The sequence below is a fragment of the Sinohyriopsis cumingii genome, unplaced genomic scaffold, assembly GCF_028554795.1.
Source record: "Sinohyriopsis cumingii isolate HCF-2022 unplaced genomic scaffold, ASM2855479v2 utg000127l, whole genome shotgun sequence".
NCBI lineage: Eukaryota > Metazoa > Mollusca > Bivalvia > Unionida > Unionidae > Sinohyriopsis > Sinohyriopsis cumingii.
In genome coordinates, this window is record NW_028315871.1 from 1,249,428 (window position 1) to 1,274,705 (window position 25,278).

Below are 25,278 nucleotides of genomic sequence, written 5' to 3' on the forward strand. Positions count from 1 at the left end.
CCATGTGAAATATTATTAAGTTTTGTCCTGGATTTAAATGGGACATTTACATATTTTAAAATATTAAATTTCTCATTATTTTCCATGTACGTTGACAGGGGCTTGTATCATTGCTTACAATTTACCTGTCATACATGTACTATATAATAACTACAGTACATGTATGACAGGTAAGTAAGCAAAGATACGATCCCTTGTGTGTACGTTGAGTAGTTCAGATATGCATTCAAGGAAACAAAACCCCGAGAAAGGGGTTGTAATATATAATGAAATGAAATAACGTAACACATGTTAAATTTATCTCAGAGGTTTTTCTCTTGGGTGTTTTGCACAAGGAATGTCCCCATTAAATTTCAAGGGGAGGGGGGGGGGTTAGAACTATAAATTTCCAGCTTTCTAATAGTTTTTAAAGTACTTGCTCTAATTTGTGGATAAAAGAACATATTATATCCAGTTATATTGAAAATAATTAACTATAATGAGATAATACAGAAATAATATTTCGGGCTTGAAAACAACTCTAAGGATCCCTCTCACCCTCTGACAATATAAAATGGGCAGACCGTTTTTTTTTAAATGGCTTTTTCTTATAAATGAACATTTAATGTAAATAAGTAGTATATGAAGGTATTTTTTTCAGAAAGGCGTGAACTTTAATTTTAAAAAGTAGTTTAATAGAACCAAGAACTAAATAACTAGTAAATAGGTTTGCTTCATGTAGAAATGTTCATTGTATTAAATTGATAGTGCTTAGACCAAAGCACAGGCCAGAGAGCCCATGTACATACTTGAATAAATGTTTTGTACCCATACAATATATTTTTCTTTTTCGAGTCTCTATTGTATCTGTGAGTCTTTCTTTAGAACATTTCTGTCCTCTTTTCTGTGTGTTTGGATGTGTATTTGTTTGTTTCTGTATGTCTATGTTTGTCCATAGCAACCCTTTGTCCCAGCAAATACGTTTCACCCTATAAAGAGTGTTGACCCTATTAACCCCATAACGCCACCCAATGTTCAGTTTCCATTGATCTCCAGGTGACATTCCCATGTTAAATTCCCACTGACGTCAAAGTGCAAACAACCTCTTTTATCATGGAAGTCTACGTGAGGCTATACATTTTGAGGCTATAATGCAAACGACCAAATTTAACCTCGAAGTCTACGTGAGGCTATAAATCTTGAGGCTATAGTGCCGGGACCCTTTTTAACATAGTCTACGGGAGGCCATATCGCCCCCATATACTACTAAACAATATATATATTGCTTACAGTTTGTGAGAACGTGGTTATTTATGCACATATACTAAATTTAAATTAAATATTGTTATTCTAAATTTTAATTCTAATAAAGTCTAGCCTACGTCTATTAAATCCTGATTGTTAAATATTTTGCACCTTAAATGTCATTAAAATAAAACTTCCAGACGAAAATTATCCGTCGCTATGGTGTTTAACAATGGTGCCTAGCTACTAAACTGGGTCTAGAAAAGAGGATATCGGATCTATCATACTAAATGGCAAGCTCGTACTAAATTTGGTCAGCACGCACAGCTTTCCAAACTGTGACATCACAGCGCGCGAGATTCAATCCAGTTTATTCTGGATCACACATTTAGGTTGCTGTCGTCCTAAAATATCTACGTAGTTTATTTATAACCACGGTTTTTTACTGTATGCATTTCTCAGAGTGTGTAAATAATAACCTTACAAAATGAATATTCCTGTATGACGATCTAAATAAAGTGAATGATCGATACTTCAAAGTAGCTTGAATCAAATTCTGAAGAATGACACCCATTAATTAATGTATTTGTAGTGAAAACCTACCTTATCTACATGACTTGTATTGGCACAGTGGAATGTTAATCTAATGTTGGGGTGAATTTTATAACTTTGCAGTATGTATTGCTGAGTAGCGGGTTGTCGTTTGATTCTTGTTACGGATAATTTATTGGATGTTGGTTATTATAATATTCAGACTGCAGAAGAAAGCAAATTTGGCGTTGACCGTTATTAAAACCTACCATATAATGTTTTTATGTAAGTGAGAATCGTACTGCTGGCTATTTAATATTATTTTTTTTAAATATGTCAATCCCTGTGAAAGAGCCGAGACTGTAATAGAATGCAGAAACCGTTATTCGAACCATTTTATTGAATTATTATATTCTATTAAATATAGAGAAATAATAACCTCACTTGCGAAGGACGTCATCTTTATTACTTCTGGAACAAAACATTCCAACAGGATTCAGCCTGTATGATGTGTCTCGTGAATCAAGTGCGTATTGAACATTGTATAGAAATTCTCCAATGGCATTGTCAACAAACCAAAAGAACATGACACTTTTGTGGTGACGGGATGGGAACCATCCCAGGCTTCTGGGTGGAGATAGGGACGGAGAAATTATGTGTCGTGAACTGTGAATAAAGTATACGTATCTACATCGGCTGGGCATATAGTTGGCGTCCTACATATGTGAGTTGGAACACTTTAACACTGTCATCTTGATGTTTTCACTATTATCCATAGAAAGTGGTGAGTTTTATTTCAGGTTAATCAGTAACAACAAAGATTGGGGGGGGGGGGGCTGATTTATCTGACTAGGCTAATTACATATTGATGTTGAATGGGTAAATAGTACATCAAGCTTTCGATCCTTAACTTCACTTTGAAGATTCATTTAATATTAGTGGTTACCAATTCCAATCTTTGATTTCTCCACCATGTTTATAAGATTTATGACACTGTAGCAGGGCATGTTTGCTTTTATTTTTAAATGTTTATAGAAGGTATTAATGGTTTTTCCTTCATTTTAATAGTTTCCAAAGAGAACTTAGTAAACACTGAAGTCATACTTCTTCCCAGGTAATCCTAAAGCAGGTAGCATTCGGAACATTCAGTAAACTAGTACGAAATCACATTGTCTGTACTGTAAACAGTAAATAGCACAGATAGTGTGTTTTATTTTGCCAGAGATTTCGTTGTACTTTATTGATAACACGTCAGACTCTTGTGACTATTGTACCCCTCCTGTTCGTGGATGGGTTTAGGATGCGACATCGTAGCTATTAGTAAACCTATAAATGATTTTCCATATTGACCTGCCTCGGTGCTGATGGTTAGTGAAATAAATATACTTTCATTGATACTTCAGCTTGTGTGCCACACGCTGTCATGGAGAGCAATGGTAGATTGTCAGATTAACAAGGACAGAACCAGATACGCCATTGTGTTAAAGAGAGATAACTCTGCTGGAACTAAACCGGGATAAGAGTTATCTAGTCAGAATAGGTACATTTTTTATGACGAGTATCACTTAAAAAATAACCTAAAAAACATAAAAAATAAAAATAAAACAAAACTTCCAGCCAACCAAACAAAACAGCAAATCACAACACTACAAAATATTTATCTAGATTTAAATTATCATGATCTCACATTTTGCCAAGAGAATCAACTTCTTTCAAGCCTGATAGAAACCACAATTCTTGCCTAATTGTTAGGAGATAGTGATTGTTGTTATATAATGATTTGTGATTTTTGTATTATAATCACTATGCTTAATGTGAAACTTTCTCACACCATGTGATATTGTGTATATTTGAGAGAGGTATGGGATTGAATGTTATAATCGTGAAAATATGCATCAGGAACACCATCTTTACATCACTGAAGACTCTTTCTCACAAGAGATGATTTGATAGCATACTTCAGTTAACGTTGACTTGATACCGAATCACTAGTTCATGATACTGTATTTCTGGTGATGTTCAGACTGGAGATTAGCAAGTCTTTGGGTAATAACAAATAATGAGCATTGACTTCTTGCTAGAAATTAGTGCCTTGCAGTGCAGTTTTCACTGACTGCTTACATACTACTTTTTCACAGTTTCTCCGACTCACACACACAGACATTGCAAGAATGCTTATACATCTATCTAGTCTCACATCAGAATTGTGTAATAAGTCTGCAGTTTTTCAAATATGGGTTATGCCAGCTTTTGCATGTAAAGATTTTTTGAAACATATAATTTAATTATTTGCATTTTAATAATCAGAGAATTGTGTTTATAACTTGTAATTATTGATCATAAACATTGTTTATTATTCCAAGATTGAAAAAAAAAACCACCTGAAATTTGGATGGTTTAGAGAATGTATAATATTAATATAATTTGCTTCAAATGCATTATCTTAATATTATCAAAACATGGATAAGGATGAATAAAAAAACACTGATTTACAAGGGCAATGAGGTAGATAACTTAGGTAGCAAAAATCAGCTCTTGCTTGCTGGTCCAAAAATAGTAAACCATTTCCATTGTTTGACACCTAACCAACTCCAGTCTGATTGATGGATGTGACTTCATGAGAAAGCTTGGATATTCTGAATGTAAAGCTGTGGCATCTCTGTTACAACATGAGGAGATCGGTTGGAAAGACTCATTCCTGTGTTCTCAAGATTCATGGAAAAATGAAAAATTGCTCTGAGCTGTATTGTATTAGCATTAACTGGGTATTGAAATATATTAGATCTGAGGTCATGTCATGCAGGAATTGCCCAAGTTTGTGAGGACATTGTATCCTACATAAATAACGGTCCAATATTTTTCAAACAAACATAGTAATCATTCTGTTATGTTATAGGAAAAACACAGTTGAAACAACAAATCTTTTAAATATTTCATTAAACATTTTACATGTTGCTCATTTAATGAATGAAACCTAACTTATAATTTGTGATACATCAAGACTATTTAAAAATTAGCATATTCAAGGCTACTGACACATCAGCACATTCCATACTGGAATTCATTTGGAATGCTCTGTAAGATTTTTCTTGTGATAGAACTTTCAGGATCATTTGGGATTTATTTCATAATACACTGTTCTGTAAGTTACTTTTAAATTTTCACTTTGCATTTCTATTCTAGGGAAATACATTATTTGTTGAATTTTACAAAACTTGTTGGTAAAGCATTTTTCTTGTTACTTAGTTTAGGACCACATCATCTTAACATGTTAAAGGGGATGGAATTTAATGTAGCCAATGAAACACAATGAAATATCGATAGTCAGAAAAATTATGCTATATGTGAATGAAAATAGAAGATATCAATAATATGCATGAAGGATTCAGTTTAATGTTATTTTTGGGATTGTCTCAATACTGCCCTGGTGGCAGGTAAATTTGAAAGTGCAGTTTGCACCATGATTGTTGTGAGGGTATCAATTTGTTCTTCGATAATACATGTACATCAAAGGATAAAAAAATCAATAAAAGTGTATTGTCTGTCTGAAAGATAATTAGTTGAGTGATATATAGTGTATCACAAGTCAATCGGCCAATGTCATTCTCTCTGTCATACTAATAGAAACAACTAGCCATCATTAGCCATCCAATTTCATTGTTTGTATTAGCAATTTATCTCTCCATGCAATAAAACTGTTTTTGGATTTGTGCAGATTCTTTTTAATTTTATGACAGTTTTATTTGGATGAGAGGTAGATCTACTGATTATCCAGTACTGCATGGTGTCAGGTTGAAAGGGTTCCAGTCATTGCTGGCATCTGGTGGCCATCAAATTTATGACATCTGTGTTGGTATTTTTATTTAGCTCTAGCCAGAAGTTTACCAATAAGGAAGCATTGTATATGTTTACTTATCTATGGTCAATACAACTTGATATTGACTGGTGGCAACAACATTAAACTAACGCAGATATGCCACTAGGGTACAAAAATTTTACCAATACTTTGTACCATCATGGACAGAATGAGTCAGTACAGTACTTTGTACCATCATGGATATAACAAGTCAGTACATTACTTTGTACCAGCATGGATAGAACAAGTCAGTACAATACTTTGTGCCATCATGGATAGAACAAGTCAGTACAATACTTTGTACCATCATGGATAGAACAAGTCAGTACAATACTTTGTACCATCATGGATAGAACAAGTCAGTACAGTACTTTGTACCATCATGGATAGAAAAAGTCAGTACAATACTTTGTACCATCATGGATATAACAAGTCAGTACAACACTTTGTACCCTCATGGATAGAACAAGGCAGTACAGTACTTTTACCAGTATCGATAAAATAAGTCAGTACAATACTTTGTACCCTCATGGATAGAACAAGTCAGTACAATACTTTTACCAGTATCGATAAAACAAGTCAGTACAATACTTTGTACCAGCATGGATAGAACAAGTCAGTACAATACTTTGTACCATCATGGATAGAACAAGTCAGTACAATACTTTGTACCCTCATGGATAGAACAAGGCAGTACAATACTTTTACCAGTATCGATAAAACAAGTCAGTACAATACTTTGTACCCTCATGGATAGAACAAGTCAGTACAATACTTTTACCAGTATCGATAAAACAAGTCAGTACAATACTTTGTACCAGCATGGATAGAACAAGTCAGTACAGTACTTTGTACCATCATGGATATAACAAGTCAGTACAATACTTTGTACCATCATGGATAGAACAAGTCAGTACAGTACTTTGTACCAGCATGGATAGAACAAGTCAGTACAATACTTTGTACCATCATGGATAGAAAAAGTCAGTACAATACTTTGTACCATCATGGATATAACAAGTCAGTACAACACTTTGTACCCTCATGGATAGAACAAGGCAGTACAATACTTTTACCAGTATCGATAAAATAAGTCAGTACAATACTTTGTACCCTCATGGATAGAACAAGTCAGTACAATACTTTTACCAGTATCGATAAAACAAGTCAGTACAATACTTTGTACCAGCATGGATAGAACAAGTCAGTACAATACTTTGTACCATCATGGATAGAACAAGTCAGTACAATACTTTGTACCCTCATGGATAGAACAAGGCAGTACAATACTTTTACCAGTATCGATAAAACAAGTCAGTACAATACTTTGTACCCTCATGGATAGAACAAGTCAGTACAATACTTTTACCAGTATCGATAAAACAAGTCAGTACAATACTTTGTACCAGCATGGATAGAACAAGTCAGTACAGTACTTTGTACCATCATGGATAGAAAAAGTCAGTATAATACTTTGTACCATCATGGATATAACAAGTCAGTACAATACTTTGTACCATCATGGATAGAACAAGTCAGTACAATACTTTGTACCCTCATGGATAGAACAAGTCAGTACAATACTTTTACCAGTATCGATGAAACAAGTCAGTACAATACTTTGTACCAGCATCGATAGAACAAGTCAGTACAATACTTTGTAACAGCATGGATAGAACAAGTCAGTACAAGGCCAAATTTTAGTAGTACAGATGCTAATCAAACAATATCATCAGTGCATATTTTATCATATGATGGTACACTAGTGGAAATAATGTTGTAAGCGTTACTTTAGAGAAAGAAAATGAAAGGGATGCATTTCTGACCTTTACATGAGTATCAGTGATAATATACATCACAAGCAGCGGGGTGGGGGAGGTCGGTGGGGGGGGTCAATCAACCAGGGGTTGACCAGACACTGGTGAAAAAATGATGCAGACAGAATTACATGGAACTGTTGGAGTGACCAACAAACAGACACATAACTACACGTGACACATCATGATGTTTTTTATGTGCTATAAAATGTGAATACTTTTATTTGATATGAACAACATAGGAATTGGTGAAAATAATGCAAAGGGTTTATTTTATTAACCAATCATTGAATATAGTTAATTATTATAGTATTTTAAGCAGCAAAAAGCAAAAATAGATTAGATGATGAGCTTTTTGTCTGTGCCAGTTTGGTTGCCAATTCATTGCCAGTTACTTTTGTCTGTGCCAGCTTAGTTGCCAATTCATTGCCAGTTACTTTTGTCTGTGCCAGTTTATATAAATTCATGGGGTACACTTCACTGAGGTTCTCTCACTTTTCCAAATTCTGCCTCATGGGGTTCCTCCGTGGGGTATCCTTCATTGAGGTCTATTTTTACTTTTGATTTTTCATATGTATTTCTGACTATATGTTTAATTTATTTCTGGCTATATCATTCATGTATTTCTGGCTATATTTATTTCTGGTTATTTTTGGGAAATTTACCTCTATGGTCTGTTTTTACCATAAAGGGTGGGAGGAAGGTGTTACTTCTTTATGGTCACATGGACATCCCCCCCCCCCAGTGAATTCCTAGATACAAAACAAAATAAAAAAAGTTCAGAAGGTTGTCCACAAAATTTGTGCAGGCTATGGTGGAATTATCAGCAGGATATGCACTGATTTCTAACAATTAATTTGCATACCCACCCCCAGGTGAACCTGAGGTGGTGCAAAAGCTCACCACCACCAGTTTTGACTGGTGTTGGATATGTACAAATTGTCATCTGTCAGTATGTTTTCCGGTTGACTTTCGAATGCTTAACTTGTGGCCCCCACTAAATAACTTCAGTTTAAAACCCACCAGCAATACGCCGATTCTGGGGCTCGACCCCACAAATATACCAGTAATGGTTTGGAAATCCAATGACATTACTACTAAATTACAGCAGATTCGAAAGATATCTGTTAAAACCCAATATAAAATCCTGCTGTTGACAATAAATCAAAAACATTTCAGATAATTTATAATTATCCCATGCTGCAGAATATTCAGTTGAAATAAAATACATAGTGTTATTTATAATATATAAATAATATATCTAAATTCATACAATGTACATTGCTGAGTGGGGAGAAATCCGTTTATGTATATTGATAATGGGCAATGTAATAAATCAAATACAATGACAGTCCACAGGTAGAGTACTGTCAAGCGAAACAGGTCTACTATCACAATACTCAATAATGTTTCTAAACAACCTGTAGGTGGTTTTCACAGAGAAATATATCAATATGAACATGAATGGTCTTATTTTTCAAAAATAAATAAGGGGCCCAGAGTGGCCGAGTGGTCTAAAATGCTCACCGTTCCGGATCCCTGCCATCTCACCTGTCTGCATGGGTTCAAGTCCAAGGCTCATCTAGCGTGGGTATGAGGGAAAGCCTGCCAGTAGCTTCTCATGGGTCGGTGGTTCTTCCCTGGGTTTTCCAAGGTTCTTCCTCCACCAGTTATACTGGCCACCATATTTAGCATATCCTGTGCTGAAAAATGACGTTAAAGCCTAGAACAACAACAACAACAAAAATAAATAATGTATCAAAATTCTCTATCTGTAGTCCACAGGTAGTGTTAGTCAAGCGAAACAGGTCTGCTATCAACATATTAGTGAATGTCCTAAATAGCCTGTGGCAAAATAGGTCTCTACAGAGTGTACAATAATCAATTTTTCCTGTAAATTCCAGCCAGTTAGTGTATTGAACCTCAATTTGGAATTGCAGCAAGTTATTAACATGACTACGCCAATGTCAAATCTGAGATTATAATTGTGATTTTGGTAAATTATTGTTTTATTGTATTTAAAAAAAATATATTACATTGCTGTAATACTGTAAGTAAACCCTTGTATATCTGCTGATTTAGTGATCCATAATTAAATCGTTGTAATAATAATAATGAGTGATTCTGTGCTTACTGTGGAATCTCCTATGGCAAAACTAGCTCGGCAATGACTAGATGCAATCAAGAGGTATCTTTCAGTCCATGAGTCTGTAAAACAACAGCTGCAACAATGCCAGGATGCTCAAGTGGAATTTACAGAGGGAACAGAACAGTTATCTAAACCAGTCACAAAAGTCACTAAACATCTTCCATCAGTGGAACAAACTGCTAAATCAACCCTAACAATAGCAAAAGGAACCAAAAACAGTCGTATAGGGCTTCAGCTGAAATAGATGCAGCTCTCTCTCTGATGTGCGCTCTGAAGCATCTGTTGCGAAGGAACAGTTCGATAGTCTCAACTATCCAGCACTGCAATACTCTGGAAATTTTCAAAAACAGCCCTGCATGCTAGACCGTGTCATATGCCACTGTTAGATCCAGAAAAACAACTCAAGTTTTAAGGTTGCTCTGAAACCCATTTTCAGCAAATGTAGTCAGGGCAAGGATTTGATCGCAAGTGCTATGGCCATGCCTAAAGCCTGCCTGCTCAACAGTTATGATATTCACTTATAAAATGATCAGTGGAGATGGACTTGGCAATATTGTTTAAAGTATATTTAGAAGGATAACCCCAAAAGCTATTCTGATTGTAAAACAATTAGGTATGAAAGCCATTGAAGTTGTTCGGGATAAGGTTATTGACACTATTGGCAATCTTGCTGGTACGGCGTTCTCGGCAGTCAAAGACAGATTTGCACAATTAGTATGAGCAAAACCACAGCAGAATGTGGAGCAAGCAGCAACAAATATGTGGACAACAGTAAAGTCATGATAAGGACCTTGTTAGCAGGTGATAGACTAACTGTATTTCAGTCTTAGTATGAATTTCATGCAACTACATTGACAATACATCTCAGAAACTATCAGATTCTTCTTCAGGTCGCTTGTGATTCTTTTGCAAACCCAATAGTTCTCAGCACTAAAACCTCAATCAAATTGATTTTCATATCTCTCTCAAATATCAAAATTAGTTAGAGAACTTCGAAAACAGATCACAAGGATAAATGATAATATTACGAATACAGGTACTGATATTGATAACCTGAACACAAAAATGAATGATGTACAAGACATTATGAAGATACCAATTGTACATGATTCATTTACCGTCTTTCCCAGGGAGAGCAACATTAATTTGAGAAACCCATACGCTGGGAATTTGCTGTCAAAAGAATATTTCATAATATCTGTTGCACATATTTCTCGCAAAGAAGATGATGGCATTAGTGTTAATAGAGCAGATATAAACGTCATTGAAGTAAATTTTAGAGAGGGTAATCATGGAGTGATTATTTCATCACCAAAAGACTTGATCATTTTCAAGACATTACCAGAATTTACAAAGGGATCTGAGACTGTTAAATCATTGCTTTTGCTGAGAAACTGTTATTGATTTTGACACAGTAGGTCACACACAACAGTCATTTTAAAGAGGTTAATGGTTTAAAATTTTTCATATATATGGAAGATCTGCGATGTACAAAGGTCCCAGTGTATGCCAGTGTAATGCATCTCGCCGATATTGACCCAAATTAGGTTGTTGTTTTTCAGGATCAGCATTAATGGTTAAAGATTAGCATTATCCCGTGAACAGATATGATTCCGCGAGTTCCAGGCATGACCGAAGACAAAACCAGGAAAATAAAAAACTCAGAGGAATCAATTCTAACAATCATAGGAGAGATTGCTAGACGTATTTGAAGAATCGGAGACATTATGTATGGCGTTCTCAACATGAGCAGAAATACAATTATCAGTGTGAGAGAACCTATATCAGACGATGATGTGGCAAAAAAAACCAAACATACTTGGACAACAACTCCACAATTAGAACTGAGATCACTAAATTATGTTGCAAAACTGGCAATGCAATGACTGGTGATCTCAACATGAGCGGAGGTAGCATTGCTAATTTTTATTGAACCAACATCAAACAACGACGCTGCAGTGAAAACATACATGACAACAGCAACATCCCAATGATGACCTCGTTAATGACAAACAATGATGAATTGACCACATTTAGATCTGAATACACTAATCATGTAACCGCGTTTGCAAATTTGCGTAAACGGAACCCTAGACAATTTCTTTGGAAATCCAATGGTCATTGATATTAAGTTCGTTAAAATTCACATATGCCTAGTTGACAGTGCTGAAAAAAATCAAAGCAAATCAAGATCGCGTTGTTCATACAACTCTGCTCGTAAGCTCGGTATGCACATTATCGTCTTGATCAGCAATGTGGTCAATAGAAAATAATTTCATCAAACATACCGCTCAGGTTACTGGGGTGTACAGTCTCTCCCTGTTTAGTGCCACTAAATTTAGGATATTACAACATATCTATGGCATCATTCCACAGACAGATTTTCCGGAACCGTCTCAGTCATGTTAAAACAAAATGAAGAGGAAATATTCATACTGGATCCAGAAGACAAAACCCTAAATGCAACAACATATTGGTGGTGTCTGGAATTTGTTGTGGCATTGCACATCAGTTGGCAACTTAGTATAAGACATAATGAATCCCAGCCAATCTTTTTGGTATAATTAAGCAATTTATGGAAGGCAGCGCTGGAAGAAAGTATCGATTAGCACATGATAAAGCAAAAAGAATATCACAAACAAATCTTCGTCATCAACAATATTGTAAATGCAGTTTCCATGCTGGTCGCTGGAACAATGACATTAATCAGTACGTTATCAGCGATGTGTGTGATACCACCAGTTGTTGGATTTGGCATCGTTGTTGTTGATGCAGCTGGTGTACTCAATATTATTGCAAAAAAATATCTACATGTACCAGCAAAAACATTGCACGATCACACAGAAATGACTTACGCTGTGACGTGTGTATAAATATATCATCGATACTGTCAGCAGGGTTAAATGATGGTGCTATATCAGACAATGAATTTTACACAATTAGGGATATATTTTATTGGTATCACAAGAATGCCATCACACAGTTGCCAATGCCACATTTAGAATCTGCCATATAGATAATAGTTACAGCGGAAATAACCACATGACCGGAACAGTTCATTGCTAACACAACACCTCTGACTACCACAATGATATCAGCAACGTCAGCACAGCCAGAATTCGATATTGGTTTTCCAACTCCGATAAAAGCTCATAATGTTCGGTCACTTGAAATCCCACTGGCACAATTACGACTTTATTATAGTTGGCCAATTATCAAAGAAAAATCATTAGGTGGATTAGATGCTGAAAACTCACTGGTATTTTCACATAAAACCACCACTGAAGGAACTGCGAAGCCAGTCCCAATCTGGGAGGTCATTACCATCCCAACAGGATCATATCAAATCAATGATGAACTTCAACACAGAATCAAATCAATAACAGGAAAATAATCAGAAATTTCGTAGGGGGATTTTGTGGCAACCAGTTGCACTGTTGAAATATATAAGTTGTGGATCAGAACCATGTTGGGATGGCTGCTGCCAGCGCTGATTTGTAATGGACCACCACAACTAATGCAATCTGATTATTCAGTGAAAGCGTTTAGTTTTATGAGAGAACCAGATTGTCAGTTCTAGATAGCAGCACATCAGTTCCTCAAGTAGAAGAAATCACCAGCGTATTTGCGAAAGAACATGAAAATACACAATATAATCTATGAGCGCTACTTGTGCAGAATGTGATTTAATATCCAAATAATGATCTTAACCAAAACATTATTAGTGCAATATTACATCTAACCATGTAATGCAGATGCCTTAAATTTAACAGGAAAATTATCAGAACAGTCCATAACGAACCCAATTATAAACAGAAATTTCTTGATCATTATAGGATAACTGAAGATCAATTACATGCATTCAAACTACCCGGGTTAGAAATAGATAAAATGAGGAAGGGTCATGATGACATAATTGACTAAAGTAGTGAATGGGGGCACTTTACGGACAATGGGAATTAGCATTAAAAACACCCCTGGGTCAGATTACGGACAATGGAAATTTAACATGGCGAAAAATCGTGGGTCAGATTACGGACAAGGGGAATTAACATGGCAAAAAATCGTGGGTTACTTTACGGACAAGGGGAATTAACATGGCAAAAAATCGTGGGTCACTTTACGGACAAGGGGAATTTAACATGGCGATAAATCGTGGGTCACTCTACGGACAAGGGGAATTTAACATGGGATTTTTTTTTTTAAATTTTAAAAAAATTTTTTTTAAAAAAAGGGGTAGGCAATGGAAAGGCTATCTCTTTTCGAGAAATATGGCTGGCCCTGAAAAGGGCCTTTGGGTTTTCTTCTTCTTCTTCTAATTTCTTCTTTTCCTCCACCAACTTCTTATTTTATCTCCAACACTCTTTCTCTTCTTTTTTTCTCCTTCTCTTCCTCCTCTTCTTCTTTCTTCCTCTTCTCATTTTCCTCTTCTTTTTCAATTTTTTCGTTCCATGTTCTTATTCTTATCTTTTCCTCTTCATCCTCCTTCTCCTCCTTTATTTCCTTCGTCACACCACTAATCTTGTCCTTTGCTTTTCTTAAATTGTTAATTTCCATCTTTACACGATGGGGACTATAGGAATAATGGTCTTCAACGAGTCTTATTAGCATCTGTTCCATTATTCCTAAGTTGTCTAAAACGTCTTGCAAGGTTTGTATTTTGTCCATTTGGTTTGACGCCATCTTCTTTTTATTCTTTGCAGAATGGTTTGAACGACGAACACTGTGGGTTCTTATACGAAAAGCGCGTACGTGAAGGAAAACATCCCCCTAATAACATTAATTTGATCTTACCTAGATCATGACTAACATCGCGCGAACGTGAAGGAAAACATCCCCCTACTTTCTCATTTCATATAATATAACCCTAACTATACTCTCTACATACGCTAAGAATCAATAAAGAAACCCATAATCTACTATTCACGCAAACTTACTTTATTAGTTACTAACACAAACACACAATCACATACACTTCCACTATTAATAAAGAGTTAGTGTTTATATTCACACTACTCTACCTACACACATTGGCTAATCGATCGTTATTTCTTTTCTTGAGTATTGGGTAGCCCTGAAAAGGGCTGTTTTTTAACTTCAGAGGCCCTGGTTAATGGTGGCACCTTCCGGGTCTGGCACCACAGACACAACGTCTACTCCAATCATTAGTCCAATTCACATGACTTGTTTGAAGAGCAGACGGTGGGTGAGTGGCTTCACTATCCCACTCCTCCGTTTGCGGAATAGTGAACACTTCTTCTTCCCTCTGTCTTCTTTGTCTTTGTCTTCGTTGTGATTGTGGTTCAGCTACAGGCTGGCAAGATGTCCTTGCCTCAGGTATCACCTTGCACACAGGGTTCATCATAGGGTGACACCTGATCTCTCTCTTTCTTTCATTCTCTTCTTTCATTTTTCTCTCCTCCTCCTCCTGTTCTATTCTCACTTCTTCCACAAGGGCCTCCGCAGTCAGCTCGTTCAGTAGGTATCTGGCATACTCCAGATGCATCTGAAGTTCCATCAATTTAGTCAGTCTGTTGCTCATTTTTTACTGCTGATCAATCAACAAGGGTAGCTAGACTGCCCAGCGAGTTTCAATTTATAGTGAAAGCGCGGACGTGATGGAAAACATCCCCCTAATAACATAAAATTGATCTTACCTAGATCATGACCAAAATCAACAACAACGCGCGGACCTAAAAGAAACACTCACTCACTTTTTTATGTTACCCATCACTTCAATAGACTATCCACATACGCAAGGCAATCCAATCTAACCCCAAATATACACCTCAAACACCAAAAAAACAAACATCATTTTAATCTACTATCCATACCAACTTACTTAACCACTTACAAACACACAAACACATACCCTCTCATTTTTTAAAAAGACTTAGTGTTTATTTTCACACTACTCTACCTACACACATTGGCAAATCGATCGTTATTTCTTTTCTAGAGTATTGGGTAGCCCTGAAAAGGGCTGTTTTTTTTTGTTTTGCTATGGCATTCTTTTTTAGTTTCTAAGAATGCGATGTCCTCTGAGGATAGACTTTCTGGCAATAGGTCTGCTTCTTTGGAAAGAGAAGAAGAATTCTTTGGTGTCGATACGACAATCGACAAAGCCTCTGTCAGCTTCAGGTTGCTGCTGCTGCTGTTGCTGTTGTTGCTGCTGTTGCTGCTGTCTCTGAAGTCTGTACTTCTCTGTCCATTCTTCTTTCTCCCTGTTCATTTCTTCTCTGAAGAGCTCTTCTATCAGGTCTTCAGTGATTTTTAACATTCTCACATTCTCTATTTCTTCTGGCTTCGGTATCAGACTGTGTCTGACCCTATGCAAATTCACGTAGGCTTCGTTGAGCTTAGCTAGTTTGGAGCACATCTTCTTAGGAGGATGAGTCGACAATGGATGGCTAGACTGGGAACAACCTGGTTCTTAAAGTTAAAGCGCGGACGTGAAGGAAAACATCCCCCACACGGTTTTCGAGCCGCAACGTTCATGAGAGGGATAGTAAGAAATGAAAGAGCATCAATCCAACATTCTTCTAGCTAAACAAAAGACAAAGGCATTTTTTTCTAAACACAACATTTTTTTTTCAAAAATCACTTAACACTAAACAACAACTCTAACATTTTTAACAATAATCCAACACTATAACATCAAACATTTTTTTCTTCAGATACAATCTACTTTAAACAAGGCTGACAACGTTGTGAATGAAATTGTGATTTCCACTGTTGGAAATCATTAGGCCATTGATGGACACTACGTTTCCTAGCTTGAGACAAAAGATAAGCATAATGGTCACAAAACCATCGATCTACTTTCACATCATTTCTAGCAGAAGAACGAGGATCAAAATGAGTCACTAAATGTTCTAAGGAATAGCCCAGGCTGCGATGATGCAGAAAATACACACAGTACTGTCCACACACCAAGGAATCTGTGCCTTGTAATTTCACATTATTGAATCGGGTGGTTTGAGCATTTCTTCTCATAAAGTCGATGATATCGTCTTCCAAAGGGGGCAATCCATACGAATCGAAATATTCCACACAGCCTTCTTGAGGAAAGTAGACGGCTACCCAGTGGGTTCCTGGGAGATGACTGTCGTCCGTGTTGATCACGTAAGCTTGATGGTCTTTAGGTTTGCGATGAGGGAGTTCATCTTTAGCACAGACGACGGGATTCCAAGAAGACGTATACGAACTGTGGTTCAAAAGGTAATAAAGTTCCCAGGTATCCATTTGTGTTTGTTTTCTTCTTCACAGGTAATAATAAGTCGTCAATTCGATCCTGACTTTTTGCTTGAAAATGTCTGACGAATAAACGGTTATTCGTTCTGTTTCCTCACTCTGATTCAGGAGAGCTTCGATACGATGGATCTCTTGAGTGGTTAATGGTGGACAAGAATGTTCACGCAAGTCTTTATACCACTGGTGCAACACGTCTTTGTTCGAGATGAGACTCCAAGCTTCGTCCAGATACTCGTCCAATTTTTCTTCTTGACTTAACATCAGGCATTTATCGTGTTGAATTTGACTGGGATGATCGTTTTGACATCCATAACAATTTTTCTTGATCAATTCCGTCATTTTCTCGACCAAGTGTTTGGCAAAACAGCAGACTAAATGGGCTTCTTGTTCTGGCCATCTCGACTTCATCATGATATCTTCTCCTTCCACGGTCTCCTCACATTTCATCTCCAAAGTTTCTCCACTAGGTAAAGAGGGATAACAGTCTTCCATGGTTTCTAGTAATCTAGGATGACTTCTCTCAAACTGTTGATTTCTATGGTATTATCGAATTCTGCATACAGGATGACGTTCACCGTGTCTGGTAGACTAGCCGCAAACTGAAGTTCCACACGAATCTGGCCGGATTTTATAGGGTGGAAATGTCCCTCGTCGCTGCCCTGGTCAGGAGTGAAATCAAAAGCCCACAAAGCATAGCCTCCGTCATATTCGTCGTACGTAATGCCGTGACTGGTGTTGGTTCCTAACTGTCCGGTGGCTTCGTACAGGGACAAGTACGATCTCAAGTAATTCGACTTAGTCCTATCGACGATATTAAAGACTGGTTCGAAAGGTCGGGTACACAAGGTCTTGCCATCGCGACTGACTTCGATCTTGGACACTCTGTAATGTTGAAACTCAAAAGGATTTTCTTTATAGTCACCATTGAAAGCTGAATTCTTGACGATGCCAACAATCAAACGTTTGGGTAACTGTCCTTGGAAAAGATGATCTTCGATCTTGGATCGGAGTCCAGAGGCAATGGTGAACGTTTTCACTTCTACGCGTCGTATGGGATACTTGGCGGTTGTTCTGCTCAATGTCTGACTGATGTCGTTACCTACTTTAGGTAACACTTCCACACGACGCACGTAAAGTTTGGCTTCTTCGATGAAGGTTTTGTAAGTGGCATCAGCAGTACTAGTCATCAAATGGAAAGCGGCACTGCTACGATTCAGTCTCAGGCGGACATCCACCCCGTTCAGCAAATACTTTTCTTGTAACCACATGTCCAAATGCAAGCGATCCATCAGTTCTAAACTACGACTTAGATGAATTTTCTTTCGTCGTTCTACAAATCCCGTTGTATTTGGATCCTCCCCAGCAACAATTGTATTTTTGTTGAACCTAGTCGCTTGGTCAGGTTTCCATACCACGCAAGCATCCAGATGAGTGTTCTTGGCTTCTTTTCCGTACGTCAAGAGATTCTCCAGGTAGGCTCGGTAAGGGTAAGTATCCATGCTGCTGCTGACCAGTTTGTTATTCAAGTACAAGTCCACTTCGCTAAACAAGGAATGCATGAAATTGTTGACTGGAGCTACTACATCATCATTGTCTATGGCACCGTTGTTCGCTTCGGTTACTTTTACTTTCAAGTACAGGTAACTGCTATTCAGATCGATGTAATCTTCGGGCTGTCCTTTGATTTCAAACTCGATGGGAGCGGAATCCGTCAAAGAGGAGATGGGATTAAATTCCACCCACTGGGATTCTTGCATGGTCATCATGGTGGGGGGCATGGCAAACAGATCCAGTTCCGTCTTGGAACAGGCGCAAGACTCTCGGTGCATCATTTTTTCTGTGTTTCAATAATCGAAAACGTCTAAGTCTCGAACGGTTTTTCTTTTCTTGGCCTTTCTAGCTTGAAGTCTGGTGAAAGGGTGTTTTCTTCGTCGTCTCTTTCTGCCTTGTCCTTGCTGAATGCCTGACTCGGTAGCGTGCAGGGCATTTATAGGTGTGTCTCGTCGGCCCAAAATGTCTTTGCCCGTTTGCAGCAAGACATTTTTGCCAGCCCTCATGAAGGCTTCTTTAGGGTTTTGTTTGTCGATGATGACATTTTGGAGAAATTCTTTGCCTTGCGTCAGTGCCGCATCTTTCAAGGCGTGCAATCCGCGTGTCACCATCGGTTTCAACACCGGAGCCACCGAACGAAAGGCCGATTTTAACATGTCTCCTAAACCGTGTCCTCGCTGTCGAGCAACCCCTCGGTACACTGGATACATGACTTACTTACTTACGAGTCGTGAGAGAACCGTTTTCGAAAATGGAGTTTCACCGTGACTTTTCCTTTGGTGAATGGAATATTTTGTCCCAAATCTCCTTTTATAGTAATGTTGACCGTGTCCAAATACGACTTGCTGACCGGCAAATAGTGAGGATGGACAAATTCGCGGTGGACGTGGTAAGTGTTTCCACCTTCCTCGTCAGCGATTGTGGCAGAATCCACTTTGAAAGGAATGACACGCAGTAACGGCACGGAGGTGTGTCCCACCACGTTGTATTCCACCACATCGGATTTCGCAAAGATCAAATTCAGTCCTTGGTTCAGTTCTACCGGGGTATGAAAATACTGGCCAAAAGTCTCGTTGCTGTAAATGACGGTTTTTTCTTTTAGTGTTTGTTCTACTTTCTTCCTCATCTTTACGTTACCACCCAACATGTCAAACAATTCATCACAGAAATAGAAACCCAAGATTTTTTCATCAGGAAATTTCATCAGGAAGCGACGAGCTGTTTTGTGGTATTCCAGGGTGACAGCTTTGGATTTGAAAGTCTTAAAAGCTTCCCCAAACACGCCATTAAACTTGGAGGCTATGGCGCTGACCAAATGTTGACCACTAAAATAATAGCCTGAGGGAATGAACAACTCATAGTCGGTCCACTTTGGATTGACTTTGTTTTGTTTTTTATGGGGATATTTGTTATTCTCATTCATCCACTTTTGCAATGGTTCGTCATAAACTTCCACCGTAAATTTACTTTGATCGTCAGTGACATTCAGGACTTGGGTTGGGTGAATCATTTCCACTAAAGCCACTTCCCAATGGGCTTCGTGATCTAAGGGGATGGCCTCAGGTAATTTGGCCGTGTAACAGCACAACGTGTTGTTGGGAAACACCTCCATGGAACTGTCACTGGGTAAGGTTAAGTAAAATTGGTTTTGGTGACTCATAATTCCAGAGTTCTGTGGCTGTCCGAGGGGATATTACTGGACGTCAGAGGCGTGTCTCCGCCCAAAATGGGGTTCTGGTTGTGGTTGTTGGAGTGGTAACTGGCACTGGCACTGGACACAACGTTCCCGTTCGAGGAGAATTTCAGGGAGGGATTGGGAAGCAGGTAACCGATGCAACTGCTCAATAAAATGGTCCACAATTGTTTGTCTCCTTGTTGCAAACTCAAATTGGCGATGGCTGCCCCGATGACACAATACACCACGAAGATTTGGCAGAAAAAGACGATTTGCGTTTTAGGCACACGTTCTCCACACCACACCCACAAGGGTTGTTTTTGTAAATCTTGCACAGAAGAACTAGGGGAAGAAGGACTGGTCGACGTAGCTGCGTCTGATGTGTGAAAGGGCATGATGGTCACTTCTTCTTTTTATAGTCGATGACTTGCGAAGCGTCGATCCAAGAATCGAAACTGGGTGGATATCCTTTCCAACGTACTTTGACTTCTTTGACACGTCGTTTGCCCACTTTACGGGTTCTGCGTTCGAGAATGCTTTCGATGTCGTACACGTCGTCTTCTTTTTTGGTGACACGTTGTAACTCGGGCAAATAAAACGTTCCTTTGAGTACTTCTCCGTTCATGTCTTCCAATTTATAGACGGCAGGATGACGGCCATGCACTCGTCCAGTGACGCGAAACAATTCGGTCGTCCAGTTAGGTAAGTAACCTTTGTCGAAAGTGCGTTTGGTTTTGCCAATGCGCACCCAATCTCCTACGGCCAACTCTCCACTTTTCTTGGGGACAGCCCTCGTCGGGGACGTACCGAACAGGCGCTCAAACACCAGCACTTCGTTGTCGGGAGTCACGTCTTGCGGGGCACGTCCGATGCTTCGATGGTAAGATTGGTTGTACGCTTGCACCAGGTGCGGTAAGATGTCGATGTACTTCAGAGTGTGGTGATGCGTAAAATATTTCCACATGCGTTCTTTCAAAGTGCGTTAAAAACGTTCCACGATGCTGGCTTTGGTTTCGGGATTCTCGGTGTTAAAAAAATGAATGTCACGTTTCTTTAATTCTTTTTGGAAAGCTTGGTTCAGAAATTCGGTGCCTTTGTCCGTTTGCCATCGAAGAGGGTGACGACCGCTTTGTTTCAACACCCGTTGCAGGGCTCGTACTAACTCGCTGCTCGATTTGGAAGTCAAGGGCACGACCCAGGCAAATTTGGAAAAGACGTCGATGACACAAAACAAATATTTGTAGCCACGATTGTAGCTGGCCAAATGAGAGACATCGGCTAAATCGGCTTGCCATTGATGATCGATGCCTTCCACTCGGGTGCGACTTCTGGCAAACTTGCGTCGAATGGGTTTGTGTAAAGTGTAGGTAGCTTGTTCTTGTAACCATCGTTGCACTTGAGGTAAACGGAGACTTTTCAGTCGCGTTTTGGCAGCACGATACAATTTTTGAACTCCTGCGTAACCTGCAGGATGCGAGGGATCGTAGTAAATGCTGGCTAAGACTTTTTCCATTTTTTTTGTGTTGATTGGTGTGTTAATAAGTCACCCACTCTTCGGTGATGCTACTTTGGGTGGGACGAAAGGGTGGTTTGGAAACAGATTTACGTGTCCGATGGGCTACGGGAGTAGAAGTCGAAGGTAGTGGTGGAGGTGGAGGTGGTAATGGAATGGCTTTGGTTTTCTTTTCTTTTTTCGCTTCTGGTTTCCCTTCTTTCTTTTTCACTTCTGTCGAAGGAGGCGTGGACATCATCTTTTTAACCCAAGCTTTCATTTCTTCTCGTTGGGGTGTGGGGGACGGGGTCAATAAGGATGCTGCAATCTTACTCGAAATGGGAGCTGCTGACGGTGTTTGAAACACTTCGCGCGTCTCTTCTTCCTCAGGTCTTTGTGGGGTAGCATCTCTGGTGACGGTTGGGGATGACAGTAGTGGTGCTGGTGGTGGTAATGATGATGATGGTGCTGGACTTTTAATCAAGGTCTTAAAATCTTTCAGAGTGGGTAAAGCTGTTTCGTCTAAAGCTTTCTGGTGAAAGAGTTGCAGTCTTTGCAAGAGTTGACCGTACTTTTGCGATTTTTCTGTTTCGGACAAATCTTGGCGATCCATCAAGGATTGCAATTCGTGTTGTAACTGGGACATCTCGCTCAAATTGGGATTGGGAGGTAAATGCGGGGTGCGTTGTTCTTGCCACCGATGGTATTCCATCCATCGTTTGTAAGGCACTAAAGCTAGTTTTCGTCCTTCCATGGGGTTGTCAGGGGTGAATTCTGAGATCTTGGGACTTCCGAAGGCCTTTTTATCTTGCTCCCATCAGTCCTCCCAACATGGTTCCCAAGACTCCTTTTAGTATGGGGCCTAACAAGAGAGGTAAAATGCCTCCACGTTGGACCAACATCTTCTTTTTTTGACGAATGGGAATTTTCTTTTGAACCATTTTCCGAAGAACGTGACGATGTTTGCCTAAGCATTGTTTCTGGTGTTTGGACAAAGGGATCGTGCCTTTCAAAACGTTCAAACAACATTCGCACACGGTATCGATGACCTCTTTGGAGGCCGTTTGAATGAGTTTTTTTCGTAGGGGTGGAGAAGCTTTGGACAGGACAGATAACATGTCCCCATGTTTGGCTAAACGTGGTGGCAGTCCTTTCCTTTTTTTTCCTTGGGGTTTTCTGGAGGGTGACATTTTTGCTTGTGGGTTCCGGGACATTCACCGAACAGACACTAACGTCGATGACTTAACGCACACCCTTTTATCTTTTTTTGGGACTATCGCTTTGTCATAAAGGTGACAATGTTTTTCCGAAAATCGCCAAGGAATCCTCCCCTTTGTTGGCGCCTCTTTTTCTTGGAACGACTGTGTCTTTTTTTAGGGTAACGTCGATGCTTGGCTAAGCGCTTTGTCGGATGACGCGTCTGCCTTTGTCTCTTTCTTTTGTGGCTTCTTGGAGGTGACATCTTTTACAAGTTCACTGATACCCCCGACTTGGTCACAGGTCTTTTTATACTGGAACGCGTCGCCACTGATTGTCTTTACGTTTTATCAGTTTGAGGACAGGCATGACACGTCGTGCAGGGGTACGTAACGGACTAAATCGAGCCAGTTCTTGTTTGGACAAATCCAGTAAACTTTGTAACATGCCCGATCTTTCTTGGACTTTGATTTTGGGAGAAGGTACTTTGTGAGCAGCAGCCACTGCCGCTAAATTGGAAGGTCCTGCCACTGGGGAAGTTCTTTTGGGGGTCATCAACGGAGAAGTTCTTGGTGTAATCAACGTCTCCAAGTACTCTTCAGTTCCTGGTGACATCAACGGAGAAGTGGACAAACGTGAGGCTGCCGGAGACGCTGTGGCAGGTCGTGGCTTGCGAGTGTAAGGTTGCGTCCTGGCCGAAGTGCCTCTCTTGCGACTAGTTTTCTTCTTCTTCTGTGGACTTTTCTTTTTCTGGGGACTTTTTCTCTGTTTCTTTTTCTGGGGGCTTCTTTTCTTTTTCCGGGGTGATGGTGGTGGTGTCTGGTAAGAGGAGGGTCCCGCCACTGGAGAAGTTATTCTTCTTGGGGACCTGGTCTTTTTCTTTTTCTTCTTGGGGCTTCGTTGGACTTTTGTCTTGGGGATAACTTTGGGGGCATTAGGATCCCATCTTAAGAGTGAGCGAATGATGACCCCTCCTAGAGTACCGCTCCCTCCAGGTTTCAAAATGATTTGTTTTTTGGTTTGAGTGTCGATGCGGGGATCGGCCAGTTGGACCAAAGCGACTTTGTTTCGATCGAAAAAGCGTTGGGTTTGATGAGGAATCTGAATGATTCCTTGGAGTAATTGACGTGCCGTCACCGTGAACCATCGTAAGACTTCTTTGAGACTAGCTTCTAAGACACGGGCTCGTGTTTGTGGATCTTTTTCTCGACTGATGCCATACAAGGCACGAATCAATTTGACGGGAAGATGCGACTGAAGGGACGTCATGTTCGCACTGTGTGAGACAGACGAAAAAGGGTCTGAGGTTTTTATAGATTTTTTTCATGGGGAGTGAAATGAAGTCGAGGACGGAGACGTGTACAGGACAGGCCCTCCGTCTTGGCACCAGTGGTGAAACAAGTGGGTACGAAATCGCAAATCCTCGGGGGTCGTAGGTTTCAAATCGACGAGTAAATAGGCGTGTGGCGTTTGAGTGGCATCGTCGTACGCCTGAGTCAGCCAAGGCGTTCCTAACTGTTTGGCTAAGACTTGCACTTGCGATTTATCTCGAGGGCTTTTAAACAAGACCACGTAATGCGCATTGAGACTGATGGTGTGATGGGCTTTACTTTGTTGAAACAAATTTTGGGTGATGTAAACGACACTGGCATTACGGTGATGCCCTTTGCGCGTGAACCACAGTTTAATTTCTTCTTCGTCTTCTCCTAACATGTCGTCGAAAATGACCAAATGGGTTAGACGGGAGTCAGAGACGATGCCGTCGTCTTCTTTAGGAATGCCTTCCACAAACACGATGGAATCGCCTTGACTTTCTCGCAAGAGGCTGTACGCCGATTGCCACTCTTTGTAACACCACACGATCCGTTGAGGGGGCCGATCGATCAAATGATGTTTATGTTCGATCAAACGTTTGACGAATTCGGTTTTGCCAGAACCGCTAGGTCCAGCAATGAGCATGTTAAAGGGATGGCGAAGATACAAAGCCTCCCAACTGGCACGATCTAAGTGTTCGTCGATGACTTTGACAGTAGAGGAAGAGGGAGCAGAGACAGCAGAGGTAGCCATGGTGTGAGAAATGTCACTTGTGACACGAAAACAAACAAGACAAGAGTTTATATACTTTTTTTCAGAACACGTTTATTGAGTGTTTCAAATATGAACACGAAAGAGAAAAATACATACAACCCAAATAGTGATGTACAGGAATAAAAAACACATCATAACAATCAAAGTGGAATATAAACAAGTGTCTGTACAACATGTTTTGGGTAACGAAGATGCCCTAGGGACAGTGTGTAATGTTCTTACAGTCTCTACATGAGGTATTGTCACACAAGTGTTCTCCTGGAATGACCTTTCAGGCATGTCCATGACAGTCCTGTCCTGAAGCGAGTGGTTGTTCTCGGTGACGGGTTCTTCTGGCACTGTCACTAACACAGGTTGAAAAGTAACTTTTTTCCTTGAACAACTCTTGTGCATACTGGGCCACTTCTTGGGTCCAAGCTTCAAAACCCCCTTTTTTCCAATCAC

General features: G+C 39.4%; 1 protein-coding gene across 2 annotated transcripts in view; it reads left to right on the top strand.

Moving 5' to 3' along the window:
- The first annotated feature begins 2,314 nt into the window (after positions 1-2,314).
- The window catches only part of LOC149774835 (immunoglobulin superfamily member 10-like), a 111,138-nt gene continuing 88,174 nt past the window's right edge, over positions 2,315-25,278 (top strand). For both annotated transcript variants that reach the window (XM_089944685.1, XM_089944686.1), the window contains exon 1: positions 2,315-2,539. In XM_089944685.1, coding sequence (XP_089800811.1) covers positions 2,512-2,539 — 28 coding nt within the window. In that variant the 5' untranslated portion in view covers positions 2,315-2,511. The remainder of the gene's footprint in view (positions 2,540-25,278) is intronic.